The sequence below is a fragment of the Pteropus medius genome, unplaced genomic scaffold (assembly GCF_902729225.1).
Source record: "Pteropus medius unplaced genomic scaffold, Ma_sr-lr_union100, whole genome shotgun sequence".
Taxonomy (NCBI): Eukaryota; Metazoa; Chordata; class Mammalia; order Chiroptera; family Pteropodidae; genus Pteropus; species Pteropus medius.
Window position 1 is genome coordinate 1,499,359 of NW_024340693.1, and position 12,683 is coordinate 1,512,041.

At 42.6% G+C, this 12,683-nt stretch overlaps 1 protein-coding gene and 1 long non-coding RNA gene across 2 annotated transcripts in view; one reads left to right on the forward strand and one right to left on the reverse strand.

Annotated features, from left to right (window-relative positions):
- Nucleotides 1-898: 898 nt before the first annotated feature.
- Nucleotides 899-6,211, reverse strand: LOC120602369 (uncharacterized). Its single transcript, XR_005652729.1, has 2 exons — nucleotides 4,220-6,211; nucleotides 899-1,640 (listed from the first exon to the last, which is right to left on the reverse strand). It is a non-coding gene; the product is annotated as an uncharacterized LOC120602369 (long non-coding RNA).
- A 136-nt stretch (nucleotides 6,212-6,347) lies between these two features.
- Nucleotides 6,348-12,683, forward strand: part of UBL3 (ubiquitin like 3) — a 54,778-nt gene continuing 48,442 nt past the window's right edge. The window contains exon 1 of the mRNA XM_039862580.1: nucleotides 6,348-6,935. Within this exon, the coding sequence (XP_039718514.1) occupies nucleotides 6,909-6,935 (27 nt within the window). The 5' untranslated portion in view covers nucleotides 6,348-6,908. The remainder of the gene's footprint in view (nucleotides 6,936-12,683) is intronic.

Genomic DNA, 12,683 nt, shown 5'->3' on the forward strand with positions numbered 1-12,683 from the left:
GCTAAAGAGCTAGGGGCCGACGCTGGTTGGTGAGATTTCATACCTGACTCCTTTCTCTGTTTAATAAGAGGCCATGAGGTCGCAGTCTATGGTTCAAATTCCATGCTCAGTTTGCTTTTACTCTGTAGGCTACAGGGCTCACCAACTTCTCATAAATGTGGCTTCACTGGTCTCTGTAACAACAGGCAGATGGTGTGGACAGGTCAGAGATGAGCGTGAATAGCTGAGACACGTGTCCTTTGAAAACTGATCGAGTCTCTTCACTGCCACAAGTGAAAATGTTAGCATAGAGGGAAAACAGGGTGAGACAAATCTATGCCATGAACACTTAGAGCGTCCGGCACTGTATCCCACCCATTTCATTATGATAACAGTAGTAGGAGCTTATTATTGACAGCTTACGACGTGCTAGAAACAGTTGTTTTCAATTTATATATTTTAATGTAATATTCTAAGTGTTTGCATTTTTTGCCTTTTAGATTATTTTTCTGTCTGTCTGTCTCTCTCTCTCGCTCTCTTTGTAAATGAAAAAACTGAGTAATTCCCTAAATTTACACATCTAGTAAATGGCAGAGCCAGGATTTCAATCCAGGGCCCACACTCATAACCAATATGTTATTCTCACCTATCTCTCACTATAATCTAACGATTTAAGTTCCTTTCCCGAAGCCAGGTAGGTGGGCTTCCCCGTGAGGCCTCTAATGGGCGTGCTGGAGGGGTCATGCCCTAACGGGATTGCTCAGCTTAGGGAACGGGGTGGTGAAATTCAGCCAGATGGGCAGCTGCCCAGGACGGCCTGCCTCAAGAACTGAATCAACAGGGACAGAGGTCATTCTCCAACCGTGGTGACCTCCCTGTCAACAAGACACATTGGAAGCCGTCAAGAGCAAACACAGACTTTGGAGAAATCTCTCCTGATTCTTTATTCTGCTCTCTTGAATGTTAATATAATGTGGAACATGTTTATTGATAGACAGTGCTGCTATCTCCCATGGCAAAGAGAAAAACACAATTTGAACAGTGTGGAATAATTATGGATCGATCAGTCAATCAATCAATCAAAAAAGTAGTGTCAAATAATGACTATGGCATTGGTATTCGGGTAGAGGAAACAGAACTTACAATTTGTGCCACCAGATCAGTATTAAGGAGAGTTTTCTTGCCTTGGCTGATGGGAATCTGATGCTTATAGAGGATTTTATTTCATTTGATTGAATTTGATTACATTTGGCATTCAAAAAAAATTTTTTTTTATTGCACCTATGATGGCAGGCCAATTTCTATGACAATGAAAACCAAACATGCTGATTGTGTTTTAGGATACCAGTTTGATAACATATTTTATACTAATTTAGAGTATCTGTCATGACGTAACATAAAATCATGTAATGATTCAATACTTATGTATTGGCCACTAGGAACCATTCTGTCTTTTGATTTCTCGGAACCTCTTAGAGGAAACTCGTTCTCAAGGACATTTGAAAATTACAGAGAAAATGTAGCTGTTTCTCAAGATGTTTCTAGTTCCTCATTTGTCCAAAAAGATAGCGATGACGTCATCTCCAAGATCTCTTCCAGCTTGAGCATTGGCTGATTCGACAGTGTGGGCAGACGCGAGGTCGGGTCAGGGAGCGAAGCATCTGAGACATCAGCAAGAAACCAAAACACAAGATTTACTTCTCTTGTGGCCCATGAATTTAAACCACACAACTAACATGGTTGAATGTTTGCAAAAAATTGCTGAAATCGTGTTGCCATTAAAACATGTAACTCCTGTTTTTTCAAAGGTGATCTCCAGTCTCCACACAAGAAATTGTCTTCTTTCCTGTTGGCATATTCTCTGATCACGGAAGAGCAACTGAGCTAAGCCTAGGGTATCATTTCTGTGCTCATGAGACACACCTGTAGGTCTGAAGATAAGGGTAAGAGGTAATCCTTGATTTTACAGAATCACAGACCTGGAGAGAGAATCTAAAAGGGTCATCATTTCAATGCACTTGATTGACAAGGTTTCTTGGGTGTTATTTATTGACTATGTTAAGCTCTTGGGGATGCGAAGACACTTAAAACTCCGAGGTCACAACAGTGAGTCTAGCACAAACTCCCAACTCTTGAAAAATGTGTATTTCTTATGCACAGAAAAAGACTGAATCTGGTAGAAATCATCAAAATGCAAAATGCAGGGTTTTTGAAACCTAAAAAATGAGTCTACGCAGGCAGTTAAGAGCTCTAAAATTTCTACACATGAGGGGTTTCCTATCTGGTTGGAGTGAGTGTGCATATGTATGTTGGATATGGGTGTGGGTGAGTTGTTGAAGTTGTGTTTGCATAGCAAACACTTGTTTTTACTTGGATGGTATCGTTACTTGGAAGAGAAAAGATTCGAGATCATGGGATGTGCACTGCTGCTGGATCAAGCGTATGTGTATATATTAGAAACACGTAGATACAGCTATAGATATATATAAGGGCTGGGGATGGGGTGGTTAAGTTGGTACTCTCATTAAGAGGGAGCATTCTAAGCAGAGAAGCCCTTTTGGAATATAACTTGCCCATGCAGGTCAAGGGCCACGGGAATGCTCACAGACTGGCTGAGTGACAACAGTTTCTGGACTCTGGCCTAAACAAGGAATTCAAAGTACAGAAAGATTTATATGTGCCAAGAGTGTACGATTGAAAACAATCTTCACGTCCTTCAAATGAAAATGATAGCATGAATCGTAGGACATTGCTGCCGTGGAATAGTATGCAGCCTTGAAAAACGAAGACTAGAAGATCAAGTAGCCTTTGGTAAATATGCGCATTTTTAATGTTTAAAAAATGAATTTTGGTTTAACAGTTAAAAGAAAAATGCAGGTATGCCACGAATATGTGTAATCATGTGCATAGAAAACCTGGAAGAACATATACAAAAAACAAAAATCGTTTTTCTAGTTTCCAGAATTTGTATACTATTGATATTACTCTTTCCTTTAGAAATAAAAGAAAAAAAATACATACTGGATTGTGTATATATTATGCAGTAAAAGTCCTCCTCCAGTTTCTGTCATACTTAGTTGCTAGGGAAGGGAAGGAGTGGCACAAGCCTCGTAAACTGTTAGCTTCCTGATCTGTAAAATGAAGAGCTGGGGTTCAATCATCTCCAAGACCTCTAAAGAATTTTTAAAGAATCTGAGTCCAAGAAGTCACATATTGGCCAACTAACCCCTCTGATGCAGACAGAAGATACTTTTGGAGTTCAGAGGACTTTTTCCACCTTTCTACAAAAACAAATCTTATCGTGACATTCCCCAGTTTAAAATCTTTCGGTGGCTCCCATTCGTTGTCAGACTCAGTGCAAACCGCTTAACCAAAATTGCAAAGCCTTTGGTGAATGGCTTCCAGTTTTTCTCCCCTGCCCTGCTCCCACGCAGCCCTCAGAGCTCCAGCCACCTCCCTGCCCTGCACCCCTTGGCTTCTAGTCTCAGTCTGGACTCACGTGCTTCTTTCTTGACCATGCCATTGAATCGTGCACCTAAAAACGTTTAAGATGGTAAATTGTATATTACGTGTATTTTACCATCATTTTTAAAGTAAAAGAATAAATTCCCCTCTTTAAGGTGTACAATTCAATGGTTTTTAGTATATTTACAGAGTTGTGCAACCACTGCCATAATCTAATTTTAGGACACTTTCGTCACCCTTCCCCCTCAAAAAAAAACCCCTTATACATGAGCAGTCACTCGGGGGGAGATATTTTTAACAGGCCGTGGGTGTCACATGCTAGTCTTCTGGGACTAGACACTCAAAGACCGTGGAGACTCAGTTCAACCGCCTTAGATAAGGGAATGGAGGCTTGGCGAGACAGTGTTCTTGGCAAAGGTCGCACAGCTGATTCGTGACGGAGCCAGGCCCTTTGATTTCCCGTGAAGTTATTTTTCCTGATACAAAAATGCTGTGTCGCTCGCTTCCTTCAAATTGATGCTGCCGATAGATTAATGGGATCAAGAAGATGCTACCTTCCTCCACTGTGGACAACTGGCCTCTTTGTCCTGCCTCCCACGTCACCTGACTGAGTCTGGAAGCAGAGAGTCAAGAGAGGGGAGAAGAGCTTCGGCATCTGTGTTCTGTAATTGTTCTTAACTCTGTGACTAAGAGTTACAAGGAGTTTGGTTGACAATAACGTCTCAGCTTGTCTTAGAAGAGCGATCAGAAACACAGCTAGGTACAGTGACTTTACCTTTGAAATATGGAGTCTTTTGCAGGCAGGGGTAACATGCGGCCAACAGCAAAGTCATGAGTCAGAAAGCCAAGGTCACAAGTTGGCTATGGTGGTCGTTACACCCTTCCAGCAGAAGAGGTGTGAGTTGACTCTTGCATGAGTCCCGCCATCTTACGCTTTTTGCCTTCCTACCTACAATAGCATGTGAGCCCTGTAGCACCTCAGCTAGGAAAGTCGTTGGATGACAGTCAGGATGAGGGACTGACTTTGTGAGTGAGAACCTTCAAAATGTGTTCCAATATTCTTGTGAGCTCATTGGACTGGGGAGGGGGATACCTGGTGGCTAAACATGAAGAATGAGCAACCACGTACCAAGGCCATGGCAAATCATGTAGCTATGGACTCAGAAGCGTCTAGACAAAGTCCTGAGGCCTCTTAGTGGTGAGATTTGGGCCTTTTCCCCTCTGTCCATTGGTTTCTCTGGGGATCCGATCTGTCTTCCATCTCCCGGTTAGCACCCTAACTCACCGCAGGATGACATAGTTCCTAGGAGGGCTTGGAATCCAACAGGCCACTCAGGAAGCAGGCATTCTCCATGTAGTATGAGTTTCCATCTTGATGAGACAACCCTGAGTGGACAGACTGATGTGGGCAATGACAGGCTCCCAGAGAGCGAGTACCCTGTGGACAGTGCCTGGATTATTCATTTTTAAGCTGCTGATGCTACTTAGTGCCTGGCACAGTTGTTTGCTGAATGAATGAGTAGCAACATTTCACACCAAGTGCTGCATTATTGTTCACAAAGTGATCCATTTCCTATGCATGAACTCATCCTACTTTACCCCTGGAAGGTAGGCAAGACTGTCTTATACATGAAGTCACATAGCTGTAGTTTGAAGAGGTGGCTTTCAGACTAAATCCCCTGGCATTTTATACAGGTGTGTTATTGAGACTGCCATTCTTAAAATACTCTGCCAAAGAACTGAGAGAGCTATGAATAGGGATTCGGATAGAGATTTGTGTTTTCTGCATTTTGTTCCTAAATCTGGGGTACACAGACTTCATCTGTCTGCCACTAATGGTGTTATTTTGTGCCATTTGCTAATCACTGCAGGTATAGAGGTTTTCAATTACATTTTGAGTTAAATAGAATTTAATGGCTGGCCTGGTAAACTGGTAAATCACGGAGGAGTTTGTAGTAGCTATTTCCTGATGTAGATTTGGCATGATACACTATTGTATCTAACACAGTTTTTGGAAATTTCGATTGACTAGAATGCAGCTTTGTGGCCCGGGGCCTTCAGGAAACGCGTGTTCAAACACTCTCCCTGCCTAATAAGATCCGTGTTCCTGTTGAACTTGTACGACCTTATCGGAAATCAATGATCGCTTCTGATCTTCCAAATGTAATGTAGCGGAGACGTAGACGAACTCATCATGCAAACTGCTTTGAGATTGCAGGATGCGGAGAGCGCGCGGTCACCAAAATGAAGGATTCTGCTTGGAAGCGAAGCGTGTTTTAACTCTGCGTGTATATCGCGCATAAGGGAATTTCTCTGCGCACCGTTATTTTCCCCAGATAATTCGCCGCATCCCACTTAACTGTGGCCGTTTGGCCAAAGCGAGCTTTCCTTTCCTAGCAACTGTTGCTAGGAGGGGCGTGGCTTCGGAGTCGGGCGCGAAGACTACAGTTCCCGTGATGCTCCGGGGTGGTCTCCGTAGTGACGCGCTACGGAGGTGGGTGGGAGCGCGGGGCCGGTCACGGCTTCGAGGGGGGCGACCTCTCCCCCACCGTGCTCCCGGCTCACGCTCAGGCTGCCGCCATGTTGGCCTGAGGGGCGATGACGGGACGCGGCTGCGGCGCCGGGGGCTGCGAGGCGGCGGAGGCGGGGAGCGCGCGCTGAGAGGAAGCCGGGCCGTGCGCAGGGGCGGGAGGCCCGGCCTCTTCCGGGGGCCGCCGGGTCGGCGTCGCGGGCGGCTCGCGCGGCCGGGGCGGGGCGGGGCGGCGGGGGTGGCGGCCGGGGCGGAGCGCGGAGGCGCCGGAGACGATCCGCGCCGAGAGCCGCTGCGGCCCGCAGGCGCCCGCGGCCTGAGCCCGTCCGCCCGCGCCCTGCGCCCCGCGCCGCCCCGGGCCCGGCCGCCGCCCGCCGACTTGGATGCCCTTGAGCGCGGCCCCGGGCGGCCCGGCCCCGGCCCCAGCCGCGCGAGCTGCGCCGTGTCCCCGTGTCCCCGCGCCGCGCGCCTGTGTGTAGCCGCAGAGTCATCTGCGCACGTCGTCGCCGCGGCATTCTCCCGCCGCCTCCTGAGGACCTGACGCGGGCGCAGGTGTGAATCACCGCCGGCCGGCCCGGGGGAAGGCGCATTTAACCCCCTCGCACCGCCCCGTGCCCGCGTGTCACTCGCCTCGGTCCACCCGGCGCTGCTGCTGCTGCTGCTGACGGCGACGACGACGACGACGGCGACCCGGCTGCCGCCGCCGCCCGCCCGGAGTGCCCTCCGCCCCGGCCCGCGGGCATCGCCCCTCCCGGCGCCGAGCCTCGGGCTCCGGAGCCCCCGCGCGTCTGGAAAGCACAGCGCGAGCGAACCGAGCTCGTTCACGTTGATTTCGGTGGCTTGAGCACTTCTTCTGCTCCTTTTTGTTTGCTTGTTTTGTTTTGTTTTCCTTTTTTTTTTGGCGTGAGCATCTGGGTCTGTCTCCATCGGCAAGATGTCCAGTAATGTCCCGGCGGATATGGTGAGTGAAGGATAAGTTGCGACACCTCCCCCCGACCCCCCGCTTTGATTTAATTGTGGTTTCCAATCTTATTTCATCAGAAAGGGTGCAGGTTTTGCGGGGCGGGAGAGGGGGCCGACTGTTTAAAAGCCTCGGTGCTTGGAGATTTGGAGAAGTTAGAGGTTCTGTTTTCCCCTTTGTAGAAAGTACTGCTTTTAGTATGGGTTTTGCTTTTTTGGTCGTGTTTTTTAAATCATGAAAGACAATGGAGAAGTCGGGAAAATGTAGCAAGTGGAGAAGATCTCTCTTTGCTGAAAGCCTCTCAACACTTGTATGTTAAAGCTTCAGAAAACGTCGGTGACAGTGAGCAGAGGCGAGCACAGGTGTCCCTGCCACATGCAGAGGTAGATAGGAAAACGGGAATCCTGTTCCGACGCCGGCGAGATCATTAATGCGCTCGGTACAAACTTGTAGATTCTTTAGCATCTACACTCATTTAAACAAATGCCTTTGCAAGAACAAGGCCCTATAATCTCTTCAAGAGAAAGCCCACGAGAATTTGCTGTGAGGTTTTTGAAATGTCTGGGTGATCTAGTATGGAAACAGACAAATATTAAGATGTTTCGGATTTTTCACAAGTGTAAGCTGATCGTATATGGGTAGTTTTTGTGAATATTCCAGGACTTCTGGTACCCAGTATCGGTAGTATGTATTATATCATCGGACTTTTAAAAGTAAGAAAACACATTATCGAACCTGGATCCTTGAGTGTTGAGAGATTGAAACAAAAAGTACTTTTTATTGACGCTTTTCTTTTTGTTTATAAAGGCTGGGGTTGTGTTGTGAGTGTGTTGACTAGCAGTAGAAACCGTGTAGGCTTCCAGTGCTGGGAGGTGGGTTCGTGTGAGTGTGAAATTACACTTTGCAGTCCTAGGGACACACACAATGCAACTAACAAGAAGATGAACAATCCCGTTTAGGGGAGAATTGGTGTTAACGTGGTTATGCTCACCCTACATCGCGTTAACGTTCGCGTGTTCTTGTATTTCAGTGAAAAAAACAAAATTGAACTTCGCTAATCTCATTTTAGAATGTCAGATGTTTCTGTAGGAGCAAACCTCATTTACAGACTTTAAAAATTAAATGTCTCTAAGGGGCGTGTTTTGACCTTGGTTTACAGACATTTTGCCTATATCGGATTTCCCATTTAATGTGCTATTTAAATGCAAAGGAACCACAACGTTCGGTCTCCTGGGTGGCCACACGGCAGCCTCACACTCATTCCCGAGTCTTACAACCCGTGCGTTGTCCTTTCAGCGTCCCCTTCTCTCCTGGTCTGCACACAGGAGACTAGTCTCCTGGCCACCTAAGGGCAGAGGGCCGGGGTTCCCTCTACCCCAGCTCCTGGGTCCCCTGGCGAGGTCTCAGGAGTGAGCTGGAAAATGCTCCTTCCCGTGGGATAAGTGCTCGGCTCATCACCTCCGGCAAAGATTCGCTCTCTGTAAAGCCTCCATTTTATATCATCCTGCACACTGCAAGATATGTTCACTAGGTATTCTGTCACAGAGTAAGAATGAAATAGATTTGTGTCATCAAAACAGCGCTGCTGCTTTCTGTAGGCCCGGCAATGAAGAAAAGCTGGGGTATGCGTGGCATCGGTCACAAATTGAAGTGATTTGGAGAATACTTTCCAAGTCAGAGAGGAGGTTTGGAAGCTAGCATTCAGAGCAGGGGCCAGGCAAGCAGTGAGGTTTTATGAATAGCCGCAGTTACGGAACGTAACTATTTCTGCTTTAAACCGTATTTTAAGGCCTTAATGATTTTGTGGTGCTTTGAGATCCCTCGATTAAAGGTGATATACAAGGGCAAAGCAGTATTATGTAATAAACTTATAATGCCCCGATGATGCTCTTTCAGAGTGTGTCTAAAGTACAATTCGGATGAGTCTGTTCTGAGTATTTATGTCTCATTTTCTAGCTGTTCAGCTGGTTGGAGGTTTTGAGGTTTTTCCCCTATGTTGAAAAGCCTTTTAAACCTTCATTTGCTATTACTTACATCACATTTTTGCTTAAGAAGTGCCTTCATTTGACATGCTCCTAGAATCTTCAACTTTTTGAACTATACCATGATAGATGTCGGTTAGAAGTTGTTAATTATTGTTAAACTCTTTCTGTGCTTCCTGTTGTTAAACTCTGAATATCAGTAATGACAATTAGTTTGCATTTACCTTCGTGATTTAAAGTGAGAACAATGCTACCGCTCTCAATCTTGAAAAGCCCAGCCTCCCCACCCCCACCTCTTTCTACAAACTGGCATTTCCTTTGCAGCAGGTCTCCAAGCTGATAAGGATACCTGCTCTTGTAGGTATGAATACATACATTTTTGCTAGGTGCAGTAAAATTTTCAAGTTTCTAAATGGTGACAGCTAGTATGTGCTATTTAGAAACAAATGTTCTCTTTTCTCTGTTGATGGTCCTTGTCAGTGGTGCCAAAAAATCCTATTTGGGACATGCAGTTAAAACCCCTGTCATGTTTTCATTAGAGCTAATTTGCTGTCGAGCTACAGTCACTGCCAAATCAGTTGATGTTTTTGGTAAAGTCTTATGGCAATGTTTGTGACTAACTTTAAAATCGATTTTTTAGCATCTTTTTGGTTTGTAAATTTAACTCGCATTTAAAATTTACTTTTAAACAGCCAATACATTGTATTCACCATAAGGAGTCTACTTTTTAATAATCCAAATTTAACGAGTCAGTCTTTTTGGAGAGGGCATGGCACTCCTAGTGACTGGATTTGCTATACTCATTAAAAAATACCTTGCAGTTGGTACTTTTCCAGTTAACATTAAGTAAATATGTTTTATAAATAATATAAATGTATTTACATTAAAAATTCTCTTTTGCTGAGTGATTGAGTTCGAATTAAAAGATTTGCCACCATTCCAGTGTGATAATTTACTTATGAAAAAAATCTGAAAATACCTGAGCAGAATATCATTATCATATATTGTATTTAAATGATTCATTTCCTTTATTTTATTTCTCTCAGCCCAAATCATAGTTCACGATGGGGCAGTGTTCACTGTTAATAATTGTAGCACAAATAATGTTAATGACTGTAGATTTTCTGAAGGGTAATGTTTACTCTTTCTGTTAGTAATCAGGCCAAAGGCTGGGGAATTAAGGTACTAATTGTATTTTCTGGATTGAGAGAGTTATCAAGAAATAAATTGTATTTATAAAAGTGTTATATAAAACATTTGCGCCGCTATTTAGAGCTTTGGACTAAAATTGTACTTCGTGATAGTTGTAAAACTGAAAACTCTACGTAAGAGAAACTGACAATTATCGTGAGAGTAATGGCAAAGCAGTTTTGGTTTTTGAAACATTTTAGGTGATTAAACAGTTAAAATTTGTGTCTTTTAAAACCATTAGTGTAGAAATTGTAACAAATGTAACATTTTTTTTCATCTAGGGTTAGATAAGATAATGATAAGTTGAGTTTTTTTCAGTGCTTAATGTATAGTTTCATCATAATGTTTTCTCTCTCCCATTTGTGGAAGAAATATTGGAGCCCTCTGGTGGACAGGAAATTACTAAAATAAATTTCTTTTGAAAGTGAACTTTTATCACTTTTCCAAGTTAAAATAAAATGACAGGTGTAGGGTATACTAGGAGGAAATGTCATGCTAGAGAAAGGTCCAGATGGTAGAAATTGTTAACTTTGAAAAAAGAGTAGATGGCGATCTAGTGCCTCAGGTTTCTCTTACAGCTCCTTTTAATTTTTCTTTCTCTTGCTAGAGCTCTTATTTCAAGTATAATTTGGGAGAATTTATGAAACTAAAGAATAGATAAGTACCACTTCCATATATGAGTGTGTGACTTGATGAACAGCTTAAATTACATCTCTCTAACAGAAAGTCTCTCTAAATTGTTTTACTTGAATACGTCATATATTTGGTGTTCTGAATTAAACATTTTTATTAACGCAAATAACAAATTAATTACCTCAGCTTTGAATACTTTTTCCTTCCTAGCTCTGAATCCTCCTCAGGTCCCTCTCCCGTGAAAACAGGTCTTAGTTCATTCTAACTCAGTGATCTTTTCTTCCTGTGAATCACTTTGTCAGAATACCTGAGATTCTTCTTATACATTGTCAAATTTATATGCACACGTGTCACATTTATTCTATCTCTAGTACTTTCTAAAACAGAATAGATGTTTAAAACTTGAATGATTTTCTTGACTCATGAAGCAGTACTCTCTCTGTTATGTATGGGAAAAGTAAATACTGTTCCCCACCACTGCTGATAACAATGGTGTTAAATATGAAGTCTGATTTCTGCTTCCATTACTACTTTGATTATGAAAAATATATTTTTAAGGCTTAAAGTTATTCAAATCAGTGAGTAAAGTACTGATGGCTCTATTAGGTTTCATAATATGGAACAATAAATGTATACACTTCAGTCTCCTAAATTGAAAGTGACTAGAATTCATTGTAACTGGACTAAGTCATTCTGAACCAGTAAATTTTCTGGATACATGAAAGTTGTTTTTGGAAATCTCTCAATCTGACAATTTTGGATTACTATCATATTAATCGCAATATGCTATGCATAATTTAACTTATTTTGGGTGACTTAGAGCCATCATTTAAATATCGTTGTTTCAGTTAAGCGAGCATCCAGAGCATCCGTTGAGTACTTCTTTGCAACGAAGTATCATTCTGAAAACTACAGTCATCCCGCCCGCCGCCCCCGCCGCCAGTTCCTAATGTAGATGCCTCTCACTACTTCAGTAATTTACAGAGTTCCATGAGGCGTCAACTGAGATGTGAGAATAAAAATATTAGGATGTCTGTCTGTTTAATTCATGCTCCAAAAGGGGGAGAGAATTGAACTTTTATATTAATATATGATTTGGCTCTGAGGCTTTTCTCGGTCCATATCTGGATGAGTGTGGTTTGCTGAGGGAAGACGTGAGAATTATATAATGTAGAGGCCAACAGCAGTGCCATGAATTTCTCCAAGTTTTGCAGTTTTTCTGTTATAGTCTGTTAACATAGTTACTTTTAAAAATGCACTTTAAAAGAATCTGTAGTACTTTGTATTGAGATGGGGAGTGGCGGTTCACTGTCAAAGTATTTAAAAGAGCTGTAGAACTCAAAGCTGAGTTACACATTTTTATTTTACAGAGGACGAATATTCTAGATACTTACATTTTCCATGATGACAAGAAGCTATCAATAGTATACTACCTAACAGATATTTTTGAGACAACAAATTCTAGGTTGTGTCTTCAAGGCAAAATTGACATTTTAACCGATAAGTGAGAAAGTACCTACTTTTCAGAAGACACTAATGTTATGGAAAGAACATTTTGGAAACATGATTAGATATTTTCAGTCTGTTGAACAACTTCTTGCTGAAATATGTTAACAGTAATAGTATTTTTAGTGGTTACAATATTAAAACATTAATATTTTAAATAGTTAAAATATTAAAATGATATTTTAATCTTTTAATTTCTGTTTTTATATATGTTTTATAATATACATCAAATATGTGTTTTATAAGCGAATGTACATATATTGGAGGTATATGCTCAAATATTTTTATAGTTGGGATGTTCAGTCAAAAAAATTTAGAAGCCATTCCTCAAGACAACTTAAGATTTCTGAACATTGTACGTTCTTGTGTTTGATAATTATAGGTTTCCTGTCTCCTGCCTTGTTGAGCAATTGTATTTTTCTGTGGTCAGTATGCC